Source organism: Marmota marmota, unplaced genomic scaffold, assembly GCF_001458135.2.
Source record: "Marmota marmota marmota unplaced genomic scaffold, marMar, whole genome shotgun sequence".
Lineage (NCBI taxonomy): Eukaryota > Metazoa > Chordata > Mammalia > Rodentia > Sciuridae > Marmota > Marmota marmota.
Genome location: NW_026000206.1, coordinates 5,118,476 through 5,141,572, shown reverse-complemented (window position 1 = coordinate 5,141,572; position 23,097 = coordinate 5,118,476). Strand labels below are relative to the sequence as shown.

Here is a 23,097-nt window from a genome sequence, read left to right as displayed (position 1 = left end):
ACGGGGTCTGTGGCCTGGATGGGAAGAGTTGATTTCTGGAATTGGTAATGGTGCAGAAAGGTGTCTCTGTTGGGGGGAAATGCTGGCTTGGCTTATTCAGGGCTGATGAGGCTTCTTGTCTGCAGCTTACTCTCAGATGGTTCAGGAAAAAAAGAACTGATGAAAATGGGAATAAACAGAAACCGAGAGGGTGGTGGAGCCAACGCAGGGAGAGTCCAGTGGAGGGGATCTGCCTCGTGTGGATCTGGGAGTTCTCGGTGCTCTTCTTGCAACATTTCTGTGCGTCGGAAAGCATTTCAAAACAAATTTAAGAAAAAGAAAACTCAAGTTATGCGTTCAGTGATACTTGGGTCATCTTTAACATTCTTATTAAAACCTCTATGGGAATGTTCTTTAGAGTTAATCTGGAGTGAACAGAGTGAGTGGGTACCTCGTTGACACAGAAAGCAGATTAGTGGTTGTGGGGCCTGCGGGGAGGGCAGTAGGAATGCCTGCTGAACAGGCACAGGGTTTTACCTAGAGATGATGAAATACAAAAAACAAAAAAACTGGAGCCAGAAAGAGGAGGGGATTGCACAACATTGTGACAGTACTAAAAACTACTGAACTGTATACTTTAGAGTGGTTAAATTTATGCCGTTTGAATTTTAACTCAATAGCAAAGCTGCAAAACAAATCTGGGGTAAATTTGCAGTCCGACTGTTGGTTTTGCTGGCTGTCATCTTTAGCATTTTATTCACATGATTGTATTTTGTGCTTTTGATTTACAGCCCATTTGGAGTGGGAGGTATTTCATCATCAATTTCCCTTTGTCTCTCCCTACGTCTGTGCTCCCCCCCAGTTCTCCCACCCTCCCACTGGTGCGGTCCTCTCCTGGTCTCAGGGTTTCACTTGGGCCCCTCCTGGGACCCTAGCCTGGAACCAGCGGAATCACCTGCCATGGCGGTGGGGAGAGGGCAGATCTGCCAAAGATGGGTGGGTGCCTGGGCCCTGTCTGTGGCCTTTGCCTCCCGCAGCTCTGGCCCTCAGATCGACAGGATCACATCAGCCTCTCTTGCTCGCTGGGTGGGTCGGCCCACTGGAGAGCCTATCTAGGGAGCCTTCCCAGCCCCGTGGGAACATGGAGCTGGCCCTGCAGGCCGAGCGTCAGCCCAGCTTGCCACTGGGCTTCCCGTCATTTCTGGACCTTAGACCATTGCAATTCCTAGTCCCATCTGGAACGTTGCTTTCCTATTGAGCCTGTTGACTGATCAGCTTGTTTTTTTTTTTTTTAATTTTGAAAATTTCCACCCTCTGTCTTTTCATAGGCTCTCTCTTACCGCTAGGTGTTGAGTGCCCAGGAGATCGTCCCAGCAGGGACTCACGGCTGCATCTGCATCAGACACCAAATAAGTTATCTAGAAGTGGCTGGAGAGTCACCCCTCAGAAGCTCCGGCGGGTATGGCAAGGGCTGCAAGCTGGTGTTGCAGGCCAGGCTGCCAGAAGAAGCTCCCCACTGGAGGCTAAAGTTTGAAAACTACTTTCTGATACAGCTCAGCCTTTTTTAATTCCCTTGCACCATCTTTATATTTTACTCAAACAGCAACACCTCAGTTCAGCATCCTTTATCTCCAGGGATGATGTTGTCATCATCCATGTTACAGGAAGAAGAAGGCACATGTTTATAGACCTATATATGATGGTGAGAAATATTCAAAGACAAGCCCTTCAAGGCCTGGTTTTGGACAGCATCTTAGGACAGAGTCCTAGAGCTCCCAGCCCTCAGGGTGCCCTTGGCCTCTGAGACAATTCTCTTCCATTTCTTCTGGAGGTCAAAAACTGCCATCACTGCCTGCATTGAACACAGTGAGTCACAAATGTTCCTAACAGCTCTGCAAGTGATGTTAGAAGACATTTTCCAGTTGTTATGGGCTGCACGGAGCCCCACTCTGCCAAGATACATATGCTGAAATCCTAATTCAAAGTATCTCACAATATGACTGTATTTGGAGACAGAGTCTTTAAAGAGGTAATTAAGGTTAAAGGAGATATTAGGAGGGCCCCATACCTAATGGGACTTCACAAGAAGAGGAGATTAAGATAGAGATGCACACAGAGAACCTGGACTTCCGAATTTATGTGGTTTAAATTGCCCAATCTATGATATTTGTATGGCAGCCCAAACAAAGGAATTCACCAATTCATAACCCAATATTAAATACACACACGCATGCGCGCTCGCACACACACACACACACACACTAAGGCTCACATGCTTTTGCAATTCCTAGTCCCATCTGAGAATGCCTCCCTAGGAATCAAAATAATTAAAACAACCCAGACACTGACTGAGTCAAGCACAAACCCCTAACAACCCTATATGAGAGCCTCCCTGTGATTTTATAGGTCCAAATGTCCAGCAGCTTCCTGGTCCCTCCCACCCACTCCACTCCTCTCCTAACATCTCACCAGTGACACCCACAGGGGAGGAAGGTGACATGTGAAGGTCTCTGTCCTAAGAGTCTTCTGATCCCTTGTTCCCTGTGAGCTCCTGACATTTCAGTCTACAGCCCACCCCCACCCCTGAGGTTGGCACTCCCCATTGGCACCTCAGGCACCTTGGTCCTCTTTCACTTAGATAGCCACAGAGGACAAGCATCAAGAGGCGAGTTTTCTTCACCTTTGCCCCCTATAATCCCCGCCCCCAAAGCCTATAATGGGTGCAAGCGGTGGAAGCAGATGGGTTGAGGGGAGATTCTGACGGCATTGGATCACGGGACAGTCTGGTGGGAGTCGACCAGTTAAGGCTCTCTTGACCTGAAGAGCTCCCCATAGGCTACAAATGAGGATGCGGCAAATTTTGAAATTTTCCACCCCTCTGTTGACTGCCTACTCTTCAAGAATCTTAGCCCCATGGCATGAGCCTCATCTCCACACAGTGCTCTTGCTGTGTGTGCTTTGGGCCCTCCTTTTCCTTCTGAGCAGCTGCCCTGGCTGGGCGCTCCAGTTGCCAGAGGCCATAGTGCCCCACAGGCTCCGTGGCTCACTCTTGGAGGTTTAACCTCCAGGGGATCCTGTGGTACCATTTTTGAGTCTGATCTGCAGGGATTCTGGTCCTCACTTCAGGTCATAGACACAAAAATATGGCTCCTGGCCAGGAGTTCCAGGACAAACAGAACTGTCACCTGCCAGTGGCCTCAGGCCAGAGATCTGAGTTAGGATTGAGGGGCTTCAGACTCCTGCATGGCGAAGAGGGGCCCGAGAGGGAATTTGGTGCTGAGCTCAGGGTGGGGAAGAGAGGGCCAGGCCTCAACATCTTCATGGCACAGCCCCTCCTCGGGGCTCCTGGTGCATGCCTTGTCCCTCTCCTGCCCCTGGGCAGCTTGCCCCTCCTCACGGGCACACAACCATGGTCCACCTGGGCTTTGTGAGGTCTTGCTTTCCTCAGAGCCTGATGGAACTTGCCAAGACCTCTCCTGGCCCAAGTAACCTTAGATTTTACACCTACTCAAATAAGATGCCCTTCACAGGAGGTAATGCTCATGGAGGAAGTTTGAACATAGTGGCAGCCCAGCAGAGAGTTTTTCCCAGCTCTGCAAGTGTGTGGATCCCTAATGGATGAGCTGTGGGCCGTGGCACGTTGGGAAATGCTGACCAACAACTTCTGGGAATGATAGAGCCCTGGTTTGGAGCATGATTTCCATTCGTTGCATGTCCCCCCCACGATGGCCATTTTATGCTAACAATATGGCACTACTGTATGTGGAGCTGGGACTAGATGGGCTGTCACTTAGCACTAGGTAGCCTTTCCACCAGACAGAGATGATACATGCAAATAACCTTAGGCAATGATGGAAGTCATATGAAGCCAAAGAACGAGGAAGTGGTGAATAGACCTTTGTTCCTAACATGGTTCACTAAATTGTAAGTCTCTACAACGGAATTCTTAGTAACAGCTGTTTATCAGCTGGCCTTTAATAAGATTTCCAAACACATAGAATTCGCTTTCTGAGGGCTTTCCCAAGGCGGCTGCCTGGGCAGGTGCCTGCCTTTCACTGCATTGCCACTGAGTTCCATGACAGGCTGGCCCCACAGCCTGACCTCCAGTCTCTTCTGGATCACCTGGGAGGGCACGTGGGGTATGGGCAGGGATGGCCAGGAGAAGGACACTGGCAAAATCCGCCCCCTAGCTCCTCTGCTCCCTAGAAAGGTTCAGGAGCTCACCCTGCAGCCCACAGAGAGCTGGTGGGCAGCTCTCAGTCAGCACCGGTCAGAGCTACAGAGCTGTCCCTTTGTCCTGGAGTATCCCCAGCAGCTGCTGTCCTACTGGGCTTCACCCCACTCAAGTCACAGAGTTAGGCTTGTCCGAGAAGCTCCCTCTCTGGGGAGGGGTCCTGAGCCTGGTCCAGGGGTGGATGCCAGCACGGTACACAAACGTTCCCATTCCTGTGGAGTCCAGCTAAGGGCCTGGGGTCTGCCTTCTCTTCTGCCTTCCAGCAGATTCACTGCCGCCTTGGAACCCATCCGTCTCTTCTGAGCTTCTGGGGTCACCTGTCAACCCCATTCTCCCTGGAGACGTTGTGCAAGCAAGACTCCTCTCCTAGGGGCCCTCGGGGTTTGCGTGCCCACTCCCCAACCCTCTGTAGCCCACAGTGTGGACACAGTGTCACAAACAGAGAGATGCAGTCTCCTGGAGGAATGGAGCAGTCATGTTTGATTTTAAGTCACAAGCACGAAGAATCACGGTGTGGCAGCATTCTTGTCTTTTTCTGGTCTTCATCCTTCATATCCTGCTCTGGACAGATCCCAAACAGGCCACACGGGGAGGACACACTATCCATTCCCTGGAGGGTTCTGGAAGCCCTTTGCTGTTCCTGCTGACAGGGTCCAGTCGAGAGGTCCAGTATGTAGGTGAGCCTCTGGAAACTCTGACCAAGCGGACACTCACTTGCTTTCAAAGGGATATTTTGTTCAGTTTGCCCTATCGTGCGGAAAGTCGAGACTTGTACTGTCGTCCAAGGAGCTGATTAATGAAAGACCAGACAAGGGTTTCTATCTAGAGAGGGTTCTGCTGCCGCTAGGTTTTGGCTCACAACGGCACGTAGGTGTAGCCATTGGCACCATTCTTCTGTGACATTCTGCCCAGCCTGAGCCTGTGGATCTGGGAAAGCCCTGACTCCTGCCTTTCTTCACTGCCACCTCACCCTGCCCCTGGGGTCAGAATGCTGCTGGGCACCAAGCTGGGCACCTCATTCCTTGCAGCCTCTCTGGGTGCCTGAGGTCACGGGCCCTCGTCTGAGCGAGCTGTGGCTTGCGTCCTAGTGCTCCAAGGGTGGCTCTGAGGTCACTTCATCCTCCCCAGCACGACCTGCCACAGCCAGCTAGGGCGACCCCCTCGAGGACGGCCGTGCTGTGACAGCACCCCGGGAGTGGCCAGCTTCTCTACATCCGCCTCTGCCGGGTCTGGGGAGAGTGGGGGCCTGGATGGAGCCTAGAGGACCCGGAGAGGGCAGGCAAGGCAGGGCGGTGACCCCCTAGAGCTGTTCTGTGGGAAGGGTAGAGAAATCAAGGAAGTTGCCAAGGGGAAGCCGAGGCCACGCCCCAGATGGCCGTTGAGTTCAGGCTGAGAGATTTATTTCGCATAGTCTTGTTAGCCACGGAGTCAGGGAAGGGGTTTGGGGTAGGAACTGAGAGCTGGGCTTTGGGAGAACAAGACCGGAGGGGAGGGGGTGGGGTATTTTCGGAATGGTTGCAAGAGTCCCAGGCAAGAGGCACCTTGCCCCACTGCGGTGGCTGCTGGAGTCGAGTAAGAGGAGAGCTGGCCCGGCCCAGCCCCTCCTGCCCCGCTCATCTCGGTAGGTCCGACCCCATCAGGTGATTGCATCTTGCCCCACTGGAGTGTAACACTTTAATCTTTATCTGTTTATTTTCTTGCCTCCTGGCACACAGTAGGCCTTCAGTAGATAAATGCACTGAATGAATAAGTAAGGAAAGAGTCTAGAACCAGCGGGCCACGGGGATGGGCTTAACCCAGGGCAGGAAGAGGAGGAGCTGTCAGACACCCACCCAAGGTGGGCACGCTGATCGTGAAGAGGATTCGTGGCCATTACTGCCCCACTCCTGCCCCTGTCACCACGGCCAGCACATCTGCTGACCTGTCTCCAATCTGGGAAGATATCCTGAGAAGCCCACAGCGAGCCCTGCTTCATCCACCCCCCTGACCAAACAGCAGGGCAGAGACTGTACTCCCTGCTCTAGGGGGGAACAGGATCTGGCTTGTGCAGTGCCACACCCTGCCAGCAGTCCCTACGAAGCCCTGCTGCTGTGTCTCCACAGCTGCCCAGACCTGATTTCAACACACCCAGTGTTACATTATTATCATCAGGAGGAATGAGATTGTCACTAACGCTGTTCCTCTGGGTAACAGTGGTGATCATCACAAAAACTACTGTTCACCCAGCACTCAGCGACTCACACCAAGCAGGGGCCAAGGCAGTTTGATTAACATTACTTTATTGAACCCTCTCAACAGTCCTAAGAGACGTGCTAGCATTTTCACTTTACAGATGAGAAGTGTGCGTTCTGGCAGTTCAGACCCAGAAGAGACAGGGGCCAGGTCTGTCTGTTTCCAGGCCAGAACTCTGCCCAAGCCCTACACATGGGCCCCAGAGACTTAGAGCCCTGGGGGAAGATAGCAACCAGGTCTAATTCTACTCTGTGTGGCCAGGCATAGCACAGTGCCTGGCACATAATAGGTGCTCAATTTGAGTGGGAACCGGCAGAAGCTTCCCAAGTCCTGGGGAGTCACGGCCTTGGGCGCTGGTTGGAAGTGGAGTCTGAGGGTGGCTGGTTCTTCTCTTTGGTAGGGGGCTGCAGCTGGATGGGTCCCAGGACGACATCCACCTTTTCCTGGTAGGAGCCCACATCCCTCTTGGATCTCACCACACAGCCTCTGTAGCAGCGCGAAGAGTAGTCGTACGCTCTGCACACCACCAGTTTACACTGCAGGTACACTGTGGGGAAGCGGTTCAGGAAGTGGAAGGAACTGAATTTGAAGCGGGTGATGCGGGGTGATGGCGAGTAGTAGGTTTGGTAGGTTTCATCCCTTACACACCTGGGAGAAGAGAAAAGAAACTTGTTAGCTCTCACCAGGGCCCGGGATTCATCCTGACTCAGTTGCACCAGGAGCAGAACTCCCAGAAGCCCAGGCCTCCAGTGTCCCCTCACTGAGAGGCGTGCAGACGGATCCCGGTGGCTCTGGTACATCTCCAGCATCTTTAACTAGAAAATACCCCTAGAGTTTCCAGATAGACAAGCAAGCCCCACAGTGCCCAATGTGGTAAAGCCCAGTCCCAATGACCATGTGCTCCATGGCCCCCTACAAGCTGGATAAGTCAGGGAAATGGCTCAAATGTGGAGCCCATAAGCAGGTCAGAGATAGGCCAGGAAAGAAAATGACTTCATCCCTCTTCTGGTTGCAGGGCCCTGCAAGGTGACACTGGGCTGCACACTGGGTACTGCTGACATTCCCTGACCTGCCTGGCCCTCCCACTCCCAGGGTCTGCTCCTCCTGAGCCACTGGGACCCATGTAGCTATGCTTTCCACACTGGCCTGAGTAGCTCCAGGACCCTCCTCCAGGATCAAGCACTTCCTGACCCCCCAGGCGCCTCCTCCCAGCTGGTTGGTGCTGGAAGGAAAGCAACCTGAGTCTTTGCCTAAGGAACTTTGCTAAGAAATGGGTGAGGAAGCATCTCGCTGGTACCATGTGATGGGGCAAGAGAGAAGAGGCAAGGAAAGCTGGCCTGAGCTGGTGACAGAGCAGCCAGGCTGTCCTGAAGTCCTGGCCCTGCGTCTGCTTACCCTCCTATTTCCACTTCCAGAGCTTTCTTCCTACCTCTGTTTTCAACTCAGCTGGTCTCAGATACCCAGATTTCGGTTTCCACAGCAGCCCCCTTAGCCACCAGGGTGAGAGAAAATACCCAGGGGTCCATTCAGAGGTGGGACATTTGTGGAAGGTCAGGGTAACCTGGGAGCTGCTAGGCCAATGACTGCATTTCCCATAAAACCCTGCCAGTCAGGGGCTCTGTGGGGGCCAGAGCTGCAGAGCCCAGGCTGCTCTTTAGAATCACCTGGGGAAATTGTTTAAAATACAAGAACAAAATTTAAAATAAAATGAAAATGCAAGATACCAAGTGTGACCAAATAAGGAGAATGTGTGTGGACAGGAAAAGTCTGAGTCCAGTTAATTCTCATGGGCCTACAGGTGGATGATGTGGTTGAGGGCCGGGTGACTCCTGTGCTCCAGACCCATTGGGGACACTCTCCCCCAAGTGCAGCCCTCCATTCTCCAGGCATACTCCATCAATCACATTTATGGCAGAATGTCACCACAGACAAGAATCCTTTGGCCAGGGGAAACTAAATCACTCATCAATTGCATTAATTTTGACCACTTTACACCACTTGAAATGCCACTTTGTTACTATTTGAGGAATGGGGTTCTGGGTAAGCCTTCTCCCCATCTTTGCTACTGAGGGGGTGGCTATGAAAAGACAAGCTTCAATTTCTGTTTACTGAACTGACATATGTTCAAATTGTGCCCGGAAAGAGATGTGTCTTAGGACCTCAGGGAAATGAGATGCCTAGCTGCACCCCTTACCCTGTTAGCGTAACTTCTCTTGGAAGCAATGGCTATGAGGTGTAAGCCAAGAGGTGCCATGCCATCCGCCAGCAGAGACTACCGAATGGGGATTGGTTGGGAGCCCTGCAGGAGTGCAGAGGAGTCAACCCCAGCTCCAGCACGCCTCATGCCGGGAAGCTGGAGCACGGGAGAGCAGATCTCCCTGAGCTGGACTGCAGAACTTCCCGGGCTAAGGGAGGTCACGAGGACCTCCCGCTGCCTCTGGTGTAACAATTCTGTGGACCACCTGCTGGGCCCACTCTATGCTAGGAGCCCATCCACTCTTTTCCATGTAGTCCTCCCAGTAGCCTTCTGATGTGAACGTCACCGTCCCCAGTTGACAGATGAGGAAACTGGCCCAGAGGCACATACTTCCACCTTGGTCTGCTCCACATCCAATGATTTCCCCACTGCTTGTAGGGCTTTCTAACCCTAAGGCTAGAGTTGGGTCACCTGGGGCTTAATCCCAGTTGACAGCCAACCTGACCACTGGTGGGTTCTTCCATTCTAACATGTAAGCAGGAGATGGGGCAGGTCAGGATGTGGCCCAGGACACAGCACAAAAGCACCTCAAGGGTAAAAGCCACATGATGTGACTGCATACAGCATGGGATCCTCTGCACTTGAACTCCTAAGAACTCTGGTTAACCAAAATCTGGAGTCCTCAAAGCTTCAGGGCTACTCATTGTTTGACTTTTCAGGCAAAGGGTTAAATCTTGCCCAGAAAGACAGCCCTTACCCACTTCGGATGAGAACGTAAGTCAGAGATGAGAAGTCGTTGGGGTTTGGAGAAGCCACACAGGTGTCCACAAACAAGGCCAGCGAGGCGTCCGAATGCAGGATCTCAGCCTGAAGGTACAGACTCTGGTCCAGATCCACTAAGTACGGGCTGCTGGTCACGGGGTAGGAGAAAGAGGGGGATGTGTAGAAGGAAATGTTCACGTCGAAGTTGCCATACTGCACTTCCTTGACCTGGATGGTGTCGTTGGTGATGTACATGGTGTGGACCCAGGTGTTCTGCAGCATCTTGCAGCTGACATGAATGAGGAGGTCCTTCTTCCTTTTGATGATGCCATTTGTCACAGCTGCTTTGAGGACGTTGGAATAGTTGATGGTGTCATTGTCTACCTAGGAGAGGCATGTCGGAGAGCAGAGTCAGGCATGTGTCACCTGCCAAGGGAATCTCATTGCTGATTTTCAGGGTTAGAATGAGAAGGCAGTGACAATGAGATGTCAAACCCTTCCACAGCCACAGAGATGGCACATGCCTACTGCCACGGTGACTTTCACCAGGGCTGGATGTCCGGCTCAACGAGCAAGACCCCCTCCCTGCACAATCCCTGCTTCTCCTGCCACATGATGGGGACCTCAGTGTGGGCCAGTGGTTGGCACCTCTTGGAGCTCCTCCTCATGGCACAATGGGCGTGTCTGGATGGTACCTTGACCTGCCATGCAACTAGCCAAGTCGGCCTGGATTCCACAGCTTAGGGCTCAGAACAGAAAGTTCTGCTCCATGCTCACTGTTGCTGGGGTCTCAGAGAAGATAGTCACATACTTGTTGAGGGGAGGGGCACACGTCGGTGAGCTCGGTGTTAACTGCTTTCTGCTTTGGTTGATTGGTAACTACCACCACGTGGTGATGGATTCCGTGGGAGCTGGAAGCCACAGAGATCCAGAATCGCAGCTCTTGACCTCTGAGGTTGGGACTCCTTTGAGGCTCATATGGACAACTGAGTGGGTCCCGGAAACCCTGGAGTCCTTCCTGTCCCGCCCACCTGTACCACAGGACCGTCTGCTGTCATGCCTTTCACTAAGCAGCTAAGCAGCATGTTCATAAGAATGTTGGTGCCTCCTGCCATTTCATGTGCCCGCCATCTACAGAGAGTGGCCTTTCACCTGGGGGCCTGTGAGAATTTCTAGGAAAAGATGAGGCATATATATATATCTCCCCCCAGGGCTTGGCAGTGTATCACCAATAGCTTCAGCAGCATCTCTAGGGACCTATGGAGTGAATGGAAGGAACAGGAGCCAGAGACCCAGCAGAAGTATTGTAATGAGTGGAGCAGGGGCAGCTGAATGGCCAAGAGGACACAGGTGGACAAGGTCCCCAAGAAGCTCCATGGTCGAGATCATCTGGCCCCAGCAAGGTGAGCACAAGCGTACCATCACCAGGCTGCAGTCTGCAGGACTTCCTCCCCGCCTGAGGAACAGGTCTGAAGTAAATCTCTCCAGGTCCCCTATGCTACGCTTCCCAGCATGCCACAAGTGCTTTTGCAAGAAAGGGCAGGGGAATAACATAATAATGGTCTAAGCAGAAGGTCTAAAGCAGAGAGAGAGAGAGGTTTTCTGTGTTAGTCATGATCCTATCGAGGGCCAAAACTCCATTCCTGGCTGGCTGGGACACTGAAAAACAAAGTCCCTTCTGAAGCCAGCGTCTGTGCAGCTCAAATATTCAAATGTAATTGTCCTTCAGAATGGAATGTGTTGGAGAATCTGCCACGTCCTGCGTGCAGTTGCAGAACTCTGAATATGTCTCTTCCAGGTGAAACATGGGAAAAGAGAAAAGGTTAAGAAGATACTTATTGTGGTTCTCGGCACCTCTCGGCCCTTCCTCTCCTCTCTGATCAGTTCCTTTCCTTTTCCCCAGACCAAGAGCCTGGGGCAAGTCATCTAAGCCAGTTAGGGGGTGCCAGAGAGGCTTCACTCTGGGCTCAGATCTGGGGAAGAGCCATAGGAAAGAGCTCTATGGATCTATCTGCTCAAGAAGCACATATTTTCTCTTTCCATTTTCTAAAAGGAAATTTTTTTTTTACTTTATAATTCAGTACCAACAGTTGTCACAATCAGCCATATGAATTGTGTTCAGCATTTTTAAAGTGGATGACAATACGAAACTACTTAATGAGAATTTGGGGAAAGAGACAAACCACAGAATCTATAACCCGTAGGAGGACAACCATCCCAGTTTGCCCAGGATTGAGGGGTTTCCTGAAACAAGGAACATCTTATGCTAAAATCTGTAAAGTCTTGGACAATCCAGGATGGCTGGTCACCCTAGATGGTGACAGCTCAACAACCATAGCTGCAGAGACCGATTCATTGTGAAGCCAATGAGTCCACAGGCCTCTGCCAAGGCTTAGCAACGGGTTTGCAATGTGTTTCCTAAGTTTTCGTAAAACTTAGGAAAGTAAAATATATTTGCATTCTTTGCTCAATGACAACCCTGCTGCTCTCACTCACCTCAACCCTACACTGTATAGGCTTCAGGCCCTACAAAACCCAGAGCTGCCCCTCGGAGCTGCCCTGGGGATCACTAATGTGAGTGATAGCCTGCCAGGTGCCCCCCCCCGCCCCCGTTGGACACAGCTGGAGGAACAACCTGCGGAGCTTCCTCCTACTACTTGGAGGTAGTTGCCGCTATTTCACGCACCAGAGATGTCTATCTTCCTTTATTCTGATTACGTTCGGGTTATACTATGATAGCATTTCTGGATTCCCAGTGTTCAAGACGCTTAGCACTTGATCGCTGTAAGGAAGCAGCTAAACAGGAAATAGAGGCAGCCCCGGGCTTACGTGCTTGAGGGTTCCACACCCTGTGTAGGGGATTGTGAATATCACGTGGCTCCAAGTTATCTGGGGCTGACACCTGTAGTTCCCATTCCATCCAGAAATGACAAGGTCCCCGGCAGAATAGCCCAGGGACTGGAGGTAGTCCCTGTTCACACTGGCTTGCATGTGATTCGGCAGACAGAACAGACCTGAGGGACAAGGGAAGATCATGCACTTGGTCAGCTCCCCCAAACCCCTCCAGTCCTACTGGGTGCTCTTCCCAGATACAGGTGGACAGATAAAGATGGTGACCCAGGTGGTCAGCATGTAGGATACCTGCACAGAATATGCTTCACTGCAACCTCCAAGGGCTCTTGAGCTCCACCCAGCCCCATCCTCAGTAAAGCTCAATGAGGACACTTGGGGTTTCTCTAACGGAGTGTTGCAGGCAGGAAACGAATTGCCAAGTTACCAATTACCCACAAATTCAAGCAACTACAGTCAAATTGCAGAGAAGTCATGGAGTAAAGTCATTTAGATATGAAGAAAGCCAATGCTTTCAATCCTAACTACATAAAAAGCCTTGGACGTCACCTTGCCCAGTCCTTGGCCAAGGTTTACATTAGTTCATATAACATCCTAAATCAGCTCCATATGGCCTTTCCTGGAAGTGCCTATGACCAGCTGCATCCATCTTCAGATAGAAGCCAAATGTGTTAGGTCTCAGGACATGACCAGTGTCTCATACTCGGGATGGTCACAAAACTTCCAGCAGAGTGGTCACTCTGCCTTGGGCACTGACTTCTCATTTGATGAGACCACCCTCTTGTGCCTTCTACTTAGTCCCTGCTGACTGCCTAAGGCCCGTCCACCTCTCATCAGTCAGAGCTGACTGCTGACCTCATTCAGGCAGCCAGAATCCCCAAAGCCTCCTGCACGTGGCCTCTCCCCGCAGGAAATCGAGCCTGGGGGGCTGCTGGGGCTGCTCTAATTTCTTATTTCACAACCAGAGGGGAACTGAGCCGCAGAAGGCTCCCAGGGACCTCCCCCCTCCTAACCCTGCACTCCCCTGGGCACTTACTGGTGCTGTCGTTGGAAGGGATGGAGTAGAATGCGGCCTGGAACCCGCTCTGCGTGATGCTGCCATCACTGATGAAGCGGACTGACAAGAAGTTCGAGGAGGACGTGAAGGAGCCTGTGGCCCCATCACACACTTTGGCAATGAGTGGGGAGCTGCTGGAGGGGCCGTCGAAAACCTCAATGTAGTCGTAGTTGCAGCCTCCTTCAAGTCTACAGGGACAGAGCACACAACGTTAGCCCCAACTCGTCTGCAACTTGACACAGGGGTCCATGCCTGGCGGGGAGGGGAGGTGTGCTCTAGGGACTCTGACAAAGCTCATCATTGATTTTCTTGAATTGAGGGGGTCTGTCCCCCCACGACCACTCTGCTTGGATCTGTGTTCAGCTTTTTGAGATGGCACATATGAAATCTGCAGCCTCTCTGCAACCCTTTAAATCCTAAAAGAAAGGATTCACATCCTAATTTAGACCATCTTTCTTCCATCAAAGGATTCCCGCTCCCCCAGAATAAAACAAACGTCCAATACAAGTAACAGTAAATGCTGGTGAGGATGTTGGGGGAAAGGCACACTCATACATGGCTGGTGGGGCTGCAAATTGGTGCGACCACTCTGAAAAGCAAAATGGAGATTCCTCAGAAAACTTGGAAGGGAACCACCATTTAACACAGTTATCCCATTCCTCAGCATATACTCAAAGGTCTTAAAATCAGCATACTATATATAGTGATGCAGCTACATCAATGGGCTGCTGCTACATCAATGTTTACAGCAGCTTAATTCACAATAGCTAAGCTATGAAACCAGCCTAGGTGCCCTTCAACAGATGAATGGATAAATAAAATGTGGTATATATACATAATGGAATATTACTCAGCCATAAAGGAGAATGAAATTAAGGCATTTGCTGGTGAATGGATGGGACTAAAGACTATTATGCTAAGTGAAATAAGCCAATCCCAAAACCCAAAGGCCGAAATGTTCTCTGATATGCAGGTGCTAACACACAATAAGGGGAGGGAAGAACAGAAGTTCATTGGATTAAAGAGGAATGAAGGGAAGGGAGCAGGGATGGAAATGTGAAAGATAGTAGAAGGATTGGACATATTCCTGTATGAATGCATGACCAGTGTAACCCCATATCGTGTACAACCACCAGAATGGGGAGTTATACTCCAAGTATGTATAATATGTCAAAATACATTCTACGGTCGTGTAAAACTAAAATGAACCAATTTTTTAAAATGTAAATAAATAAATAAATAAAAACAAATATCCGTGAGTCCATAGTGATGGAAACAAGTAATTGAATAAATAAATATTGGGTAAACCTGTCCCTGCACATGGAAGGGGGCTGTTGTGAGGCTCCAGTGATACAGCCTGAGGACAAGTGCTTTCTAAGATGTCACTGAATGGTGGCCGTCGCTGCTATTGAGATGATGGCTAAAGAACCAGTCAGGTTGAGATGCAGCCCTTGTAGTATAGTGAGATCCAGATAATATACCTTTTGCAAAACCCCAAATGGATTTCTAAAGCAGAGACTTCCAACTTCTCTGTAAGTAGAACTCAAGAGGGAAAACTATTTTGTTCTGCAATGGCTGCTGGAGGAGAAGTCATGGTTTCCCGTGTCCAGGATTCTGAACATTAAGGGTTCCTCTTCCTGGTCAGCTTGGCCACCCCCTCTCTGAATAGATCATATATTAACATGCTTTTGGTGACGTCCCCTTCTGCTTAGAACAGTGATTCCCACTTGCAATTGGATGAGGAACAGGCCACCTGGTGTCCCAGCGGGCTCCCCCCTCCACCTGATCACGGGAAGATGGGGAGAGGCCAGGGAAGGGTCCCAAATGGGTGCAGTTGTTAAGGGGAGGATTTGAATTGTTCCCCATTACTCCCACTGGGTGACATTTTCCAAGTGTTTTCACATACTCTTGCACCTGTCCCGGAATCACCAGGGAAAGGAAAATATATTATTCCCCTCCTTGGGTTGACCCTTGGGAAGGTTGAGTGATTTCCCATGGTCACACAGCAAATTAGTGACAGACCTGGAACTTGAAACCAGAGCCCTTGTCACTCCAGGGATCTTGGCTCCAGGCCCCCCTCCCCATGGGCTGCTGCTGTTCTAGGTCAAAAACAACTAGTAATAAAACCTGTCCCTGGACAAGCCTCGCCCCTGAATGGCCCATGTCTTCTCTCTCTAAATGTCTGTGGGGTCCCCAACTCATTCTGCTGGCGCCCACGCACTCACCGGACATCTATGAAGATGACAGTCACCAGATAGTTGTTCGGGACCTCAATGTCCCACACACACCTGGCATTGTTTGGATAGTTCCCTGGGTAGAATGGGCTAGAAAAGTTTCCTGAGGATTGGGCCAGGAAGCCTCCGCAGGAATTCACTGTCAGAACAAGAAGGAAACGTGATGAGCCCGCAGCACCTGGCTCAGCCACCTGGGAGGAATTTCCTACTCAATTTCTAAGGCAGAAACCCGACAAGAGGAGCCCGGACTTGCACCACCCACTGAGGGCAGGGGAGAAGCCCTCCCGGGAGGCTGCGCCCAGGGAGCCCGCTCCCTGTCATTCTCATTGTCCCCCCACAGGAGGGGAGGGAAGGAGGTTGTGGGCACCTCTGCCATAGACTCGTCAGGGAGCCCAGAACTTACCGTTTGGGTAGCTGAGGGTGGAAGCAGCAACTGTTGACAAACAGAGAGGATCATGACCAGTTTTCTAGCACCTTCTACATGGTTGTTGATGCAGGCTGGCTGATTTGCATTGCACCAGCCCTGGGCTTACAGTGGGGGCTGAAACCGGGCTTGCCCTCCGTGTGGAGGAGAGGACCAAAGGCATGGACCGAGGCCGAGATGGAGGAAAGCCCAGGGAAGGTGGGGCCAGGGGCTTGGCTCCTGACCCAGATGAGTGGGGAGCAAACCAGGCAGAGAGGGAAAGAGGGGACGCATGTCATAGGGACCCAGCAGGAGAGATTTGAGGACGTCAGTGCAGATGGCAAGGAGGACCCTGAAAAGATGCAGGGAGCGCACCCCTTGTCAGCTGAAGTGTCACTTCCAGAAAGAACGGCCCCAGCCCCCAAGGAAGGAAGTTCTCTGGCACCCCAGCCTGTCCTGGGAAGCACCTGTCGGAACTGGGACTTCACAGCTCAGTTCAGACAAACATTTAGTCCTGTCAACTAACTACCTGAGGCAGGTAATGAGTTTATCTTTTTCACCATTCCATACTGCACAACCATTCTCAGAGGCACCGTGGTCAAACACAGGGAAAACCCTTCCAATGGGAAGAGTTGATATTTTTACCAGGCACACTGTATACCAGGCACTGTGCTACCATTAGCCTCCTAAATCTATTTCTATCCTAAAGAAAAAAATTGATGATATATGCAAAGATTTCTCTGTGAAAATAGTCCATGTCACAGAATCATTTATAATAATGAGATATAAACCACTTAAATGCACAGAGACTGGGGATCCACTGAGCAATTCACGCATAGTGGACAATAAAAAATAATATAGGTGTTTCAAACAACGGTGAGGAAAGGGTTCATGATACAAAAGTAGCCGGAGCCCTTGTTTTAAGAGCAAAAGGGAAGGTTTTGAAACATACCCATATTGCGGAATGACAGGAAAAAGCACCATCACTGTGAAATGGCCCATTTACAATCTGTCACCCTTCTTCCTTCCCAAGTTTTGAAAATACTTCAAGAAATAAAATTATGAGCCTATTTGTCTAAGGATATTTCTCTCATTGAAATGAAGAAGCAGAACTCCTTAGTCAAGATCATCCTCCAGACAGGGGAGGTGGGAAGGGTGTGTGGGTGCAGGGGTCCCCAGGGAGCAGGCAGGTGTGGGCAGACAGAGATGGCCTCGGGGGACAGGCTTAGAACAGGACATCCCTCCCGGTCCTGTACGTAGGCAGAAAACGTGATACTACGACCAGTGGTGGCAGAGATGGTGGTGGTTGGGTGCCACCAACCTAGAAAGACAATGTTTATTTTTTTATTTATTTATCTGTTTTATTTACCAGATAAATTTTTAATTCCATGGTCATTAGCTGGATGAGCCAAATTAGGTCATTTTCCTGGTTACAGGCTGGAGTACATGGACTCCATGAGGCTGCACTGGGCACCAACACACGGGGCACAGAAGATTATCAATGCAGCACAAAGAATGCTCTGGAAGGGATTCTTTATCAGACAGACATGTGCAGTGGATTTCCCGGCTCATGTCCCTCAATGAAGGTCCCAACTCCCCATGCTCTAATTCAGACAGATATTTACGTCCAAAGTGACCCGAGGCCCAAAGCCCCTTCCACAGCAGCATCTGGACAAACGCTGTCAACAGCAGTAGCAGGAGCTGCTGGGACTCTGGGAAGCTGGGCCTTGGAGAGCACCCCCTCCTGAGAGCACCGCCTCTGTCCCACTCCTCCTCCTTCCAGAATCCCACAGAGGAAATGCAATCCCAGAAGGGGGCTGGGGACACACTCACCTGACGGAGTAGGAGAACTTGTAGGTCCTACAGGAAAAAGAAGAGAACGTGAGTCAGTCCCACAGACCAGATGTGTTACAAGGAGCCACACAATGATGAGCAAGAAAAATGCTGGAGTGATTTCCCTCCTCCTCTCTCAGAAATGCTCCTTGGGAGGCCTGAACACACTCCCGAGGGCCTGTCTCCAAACTGCAGTCCTGGGGGAATTTGTTCTAACAGGCTCCAGAAGACTCAACCCCTGGCTGCTTTAGGGACCAAACTAAGGAAGAAGCCACAGAACACCAACCAAGGCCAGACACCAGTGACATGAGTAATGTCATTACCTTGGGCAGGTCTCAGGGGAACCACTATCTCCCAGAAAAGCTCAGGTGGAGAGGAGGCCAGTTCAAAGGAGCCGTTGCTTCAGCAAAACTGCACATGACTCTAGAGAATTGTCACCTAAGCAGATGACTCCGGCATCCTCAGCATGGACACACTTATGGGAGAGCCAACCTCGGTGGCCGCAGTTCCACAGATAGGACTCATGCCCAAAGCAGGCCACATCATCCAGGACAATTGGCCCTGAGCCCTGACCAAACTGGGCATGCACAGGGGCAGACACAGCCCAGCCACAGCCCAGCTGCCTGCAGACCACGTTGGCATCGTTGATGTCCCAGCCGTCATCGCACACGGTGCCCCAGGAGCCTCTGTACAGGACCTCCACCCGGCCTTGACACCGGTGACCTCCATTCACCAGTCTCAGGTCCAAATCGAAATCATTTGTTTCTAGAGATGGGCATCATTTGTCATTAGGGAAGTGCTGTCAAAATCCCTAAGAGAGGGCTGGGGATGTGGCTCAGTGGTAAAGTGTCTGCCTGGCATGTACCAGGCCCTGGGTTTAAACCCCAGTACTGGGGGGAATAATCCCAATGAGATACCACCTCACTCCATCCAGGACACCATGATGAACAAGATACACCATGACCACTGCTGGGGACATATGGAAAGACCAAGCCCTCAGACACTGCCGGTGGGAACAGCAACACTCCAGCTGCTGCAGAAAATGGTTCAACATCCCCACAAGTGACACACTGAATCAGCATAGGACCCAGACATCCCACTTCTAGGTCTATACACAGAGGAACCAGGAACAGGAATCCCAGCCAAAATTGTATGTGCCTGCTCTGGCAGCACAGGCAGAGATCACCTGTGCCCATCCACAGGTGAATGGGTAAACAGAACGTGGGTCAACAAAGGTGGCATATTCGTTCCACGGAATGGCTTCTGGCAGTGAAAAGAAAAGACACGTTCCTACATGCCAAATGCAAGTGAAAACCTGCTGAATGAAATAAGGCAGCCAAGAAAGCCAGGGCTTCCATTCACGGGAAATAAACAGGGGGGCAAATCCAGACACCCAGAGCAGAGCTGTGCTTACCAGAAGCTGGGAAAGAGTAAGAGCTGGGACACATCGGTGGGGTTTTAGTTGGGGATGATGAAAGTTCTGGAACTAGATGGTGGTAATGGTTGCACAATCCCATGGATATACTCAATATCACAGAATTACACAATTTAAAAAAGGTAAATGGAAAATTTTAAATGATACCATCTAAAATGTTAAATCTGGGCTGGGGAACATTGTTCAGAGGTAAAGGGCTTGCCTATTCAAAGTCCTGGATCTGACTCCCAGTATGGGTGAAAGAAAGGAAAATGAGAAATTTTATGTTGTGCATATCTTTTACCAAAATAAGGTAACCAAAGGGAAATAATGTCAATGGGAGCTCCACATACACACATCTATGTACATGTGTGTACACCTACATATACACACATGAATAGTACATATATATGAATATATGCATATTCCTATACCCAGAGTCATCTCCCTTTGTCCAAGGTCTCCTCAGTTAACCATCCTGAGAAGAATGACTGCCTCAAGTGACCCTGTGGACCAAGGAGGAGGGGAAGGGGACAGTCAGTGAGACAGGGACGCGTCAGAGAGCAGCACTCACAGGACGGGCAGTGGAGGGGCTCCTCAGGGAGGGGAGGTGCAGGGCAGCTGTGACCTCCTGGGGCCCTTGTGAGGAGGCCTCACCCAGCCTGAGGGGCAGTTCCCAGACCATGGGGTCCTTCTCAGGCTCAGTCTGAAGTCACTCCTGCCAGCACACATCCCACGGGAGCCACCTGTCTGTTCAAGGGGAGAACCACAGTGTCCCCACCCAGGAGCCAGGGCTCAGACATGAAGAGCAAGGCCAGGGCTCTGATCAGAGTCCATTCACGAGGTGAGAGTCCAGCAGGGCCAGAGGCTCACCTGAGCAGATGACTCCTGCGTCCTCCTGGTGTCCACAGTTATGGGAGAGCCAACCTCGGTGGCGGCAGTTCCACAGATAGGACTCATGCCCAGAGCAGGCCACATCATCTAGAACAATCCGTCCTGAGCCCTGACCAAACCGGGCATACCCTGGGGCAGACAGAGCCCAGCCACAGCCCAGCTGCCTGCAGACCACGTTGGCATCGTTGATGTCCCAGCTGTCATCGCACACGGTGCCCCAGGAGCCTCTGTACAGGACCTCCACCCGGCCTTCACACTGGTTACTCCCATTCACCACTCTCAGGTCCAAACCGAAATCAGTTGTTCCTAGACATGGACATCATTTGTCATTAGGGAAGTGGTATCAAAATCCCTAAGAGAGGGCTGGGGATGTGGCTCAGTGGTAAAGTGTCTGCCTGGCATGCACCAGGCCCTGGGTTTAAACCCCAGTACTGGGGGGAATAATCCTAATGAGATACCACCTCACTCCATCCAGGACACCATGATGAACAAGATACACCATGACCACTGCTGGGGACATATGGAAAGACCAAGCCCTCAGACACTGCCGGTGGGAACAGCAACACTCCAGCAGCTACAGAAAATGGTTCAACATCCCCACAAGTGACACACTCAATTAGCATAGGACCCAGACAACCCACTTCTAGGTCTATACCCAGAGGAACCAGGAACAGGAATCCCAGCCAAAATTGTATGTAGGGGCTGGGAATGTGGCCAAGTGGTAGCGCGCTCGCCTGGCATGCACGAGGCGCTGGGTTCAATCCTCAGCACCACATAAAAATAAAGAAAAGATGTTGTGTCCACCAAAAACTAAAAAATAAATAAATAAGTATTTTAAAAAATTGTATTGCCTGCTCGGGCAGCACTATTTACACAGCCAACAGACAGAGATCACCTGTGCCCATCCACAGGTGAATGGGTAAACAGAACGTGGTGTCAACAATGGTGGCATATTCGTACCACAGAATGGCTTCTGGCAGTGAAAAGAAAAGACACGCTCCTACATGCCAAGCACAAGTGAAAACCTGCTGAATGGAATAAGGCAGCCAAGAAAGCCAGGGCGTCCATTCACGGGAAATAACCAGGGAGGCAAATCCAGACACCCAGAGCAGAGCTGTGCTTACCAGAAGCTGGGAAAGACCAAGAGAGGGGACAGGTCAGTGGGGTTTTAGCTGGGGATGATGAAAGTTCTGGAACTAGATAGTGGTAATGGTTGCACAATCCCGCGGATGTACTCAATATCACCGAACTGCACAATTTAAAAAAGGTAAATGGAAAAATTTTAAATGATACAACCTAAAATGGTAAATTTGGGCTGGTGATATTTTTTAAAGGTAAAGGGATTGCCTATCATGTGCAAAGCCCTGGAATCAATCCCAAATATGGAGGCAAATAAAAGGAAAAACACAAATTTTACTTTATGTATAGATGTTATCAAAATAAGGTAACAACAGGAAAATGATGTCATTGTGAGCTCCATATATACACCTCTATGTATGTGGGTATACCTATACATACACACATACAATGGAATATGTGAATATATGCATATTCCTGTACCCTGAGACAATTTTTAGTTTATAGAGAAATAAAAATCTGTATTAGGAAATTAAAAAAAGAGGAGCAGGCCCTGGACGAGTTCAGGCCACCATCAACTGTCTCCCAGTCTCTCCTCTGAGGGAGAGAAGCTTCCTGGTTCTCACAGCCCACATGGGCCCTTCTGCTTCATTAACGGCAAACAGTGGTCATCTCCAGGCCCGTGGACCTGTGCAGCGCCCTGGGCCCTGAGCCCAAGGGAACCTTCGGGAGCTTAACACAGCTCAGGAATGTCCCCGTGGAGGGTGTGAATTTGCTGATGTGGGTTTGGTGTGAGACCAGGAGAGCCCACTATTTGTCACCCTCTCAGAAGACCGGGGAAGCCAGGATGTCAGGGTGGAGGAGCAATGAAAGTGTGGGCGCTTTTCCCGTCCCTGGCTTGCTGGGTCCAGGACCCCAGTCTTATCACAGAGCCACAGGCAGGAGGAGCTGTGCTCCTAGGGTCCCTATGGGAGACAGGTGGACAGGTTTGGAGGACATGGAGAGGCCTCTGCACTCCTCCATGGACACTCCACTGACAGCTCAGGCTCTCACCCAGGGACACAGGACAGCTGGGAGCAGCGCACAGACACGGGAGGACACCTGGGAGAGGACAGGTGTCAACAGGAAGGGGGACGACAACCGGCTCTCCTTGGGGAGGGCTTTCTCTGCTGCTGCTCTGGTTTTGTTTTTTTGTGGTTTGTTTTGTTTGTTTAATAAATTTACATACAAAAGGAATTTACTATTAAAAAAATCCCCAAAGCCTCATACTACAAATTCCAAAAAGAGTCTGGTACCAACATCTTCCCCATCTCCCTACAGCTCTGAAGGAGGACATAATGTCCTGGACCATCCCAGCACACAGAGGTGGCTCCTCAGAGGGATCTGGAGCCACCAAGTTCAATATGAATCCCCCTGGGAGAAACTGGTCCGACCTATGGAGCCTGATGGGCTCTTTCACCTAGTGGGGTATAGATTTGAGCCTCAAACAACCATTGTTCCCCTACACGCAAAAAGCAAGCTGAGAGTGAACCCCGCACATGGAAACAGTGTGCCTAAGAAACTCGAGGGGAACAGGCACCTCAGAAACTTCTAGATCTAGCTCTACCTGGAGCCCCTGATCTATAAGTATGCATCTTACACAAGTGAGTCAACAAATTCTTTCTAGCTGAGTTTGACTTGGGCTCCTGTCACTTGACAGCAAAAGTATCCTGACTCAGATCCCTTTTACAGCACAATGCACAACAGCTGGGTGAAGGGAGCCCTTCACAATAGAAGAGGTGGTAAGCAGCCAGAGACTTCATGCAAAGTCCAAGAATCCCCCAAATCTGAGCTGTCACTTCGAGTTCAAAGCCTTGACTTAGTCAAAAGTGCTTACCAGGGGGAGTAGTTGTTGGATGCCACCAATTCTGAAATGGAAATGGAAAACAAAA

General features: G+C 50.7%; 1 protein-coding gene across 1 annotated transcript in view; it reads right to left on the bottom strand.

Moving 5' to 3' along the window:
- Dmbt1 (deleted in malignant brain tumors 1) overlaps positions 1 to 23,097 on the bottom strand; it is a 170,912-nt gene that overhangs the window by 128,198 nt on the left and 19,617 nt on the right. Inside the window, exons 11-14 of the mRNA XM_048791448.1 lie at positions 23,043 to 23,072; positions 20,069 to 20,395; positions 18,647 to 18,652; positions 18,204 to 18,546 (exon numbers count right to left, since the gene is read on the bottom strand). Of these exons, the coding sequence (XP_048647405.1) occupies positions 18,204 to 18,546; positions 18,647 to 18,652; positions 20,069 to 20,395; positions 23,043 to 23,072 (706 nt within the window). The remainder of the gene's footprint in view (positions 1 to 18,203; positions 18,547 to 18,646; positions 18,653 to 20,068; positions 20,396 to 23,042; positions 23,073 to 23,097) is intronic.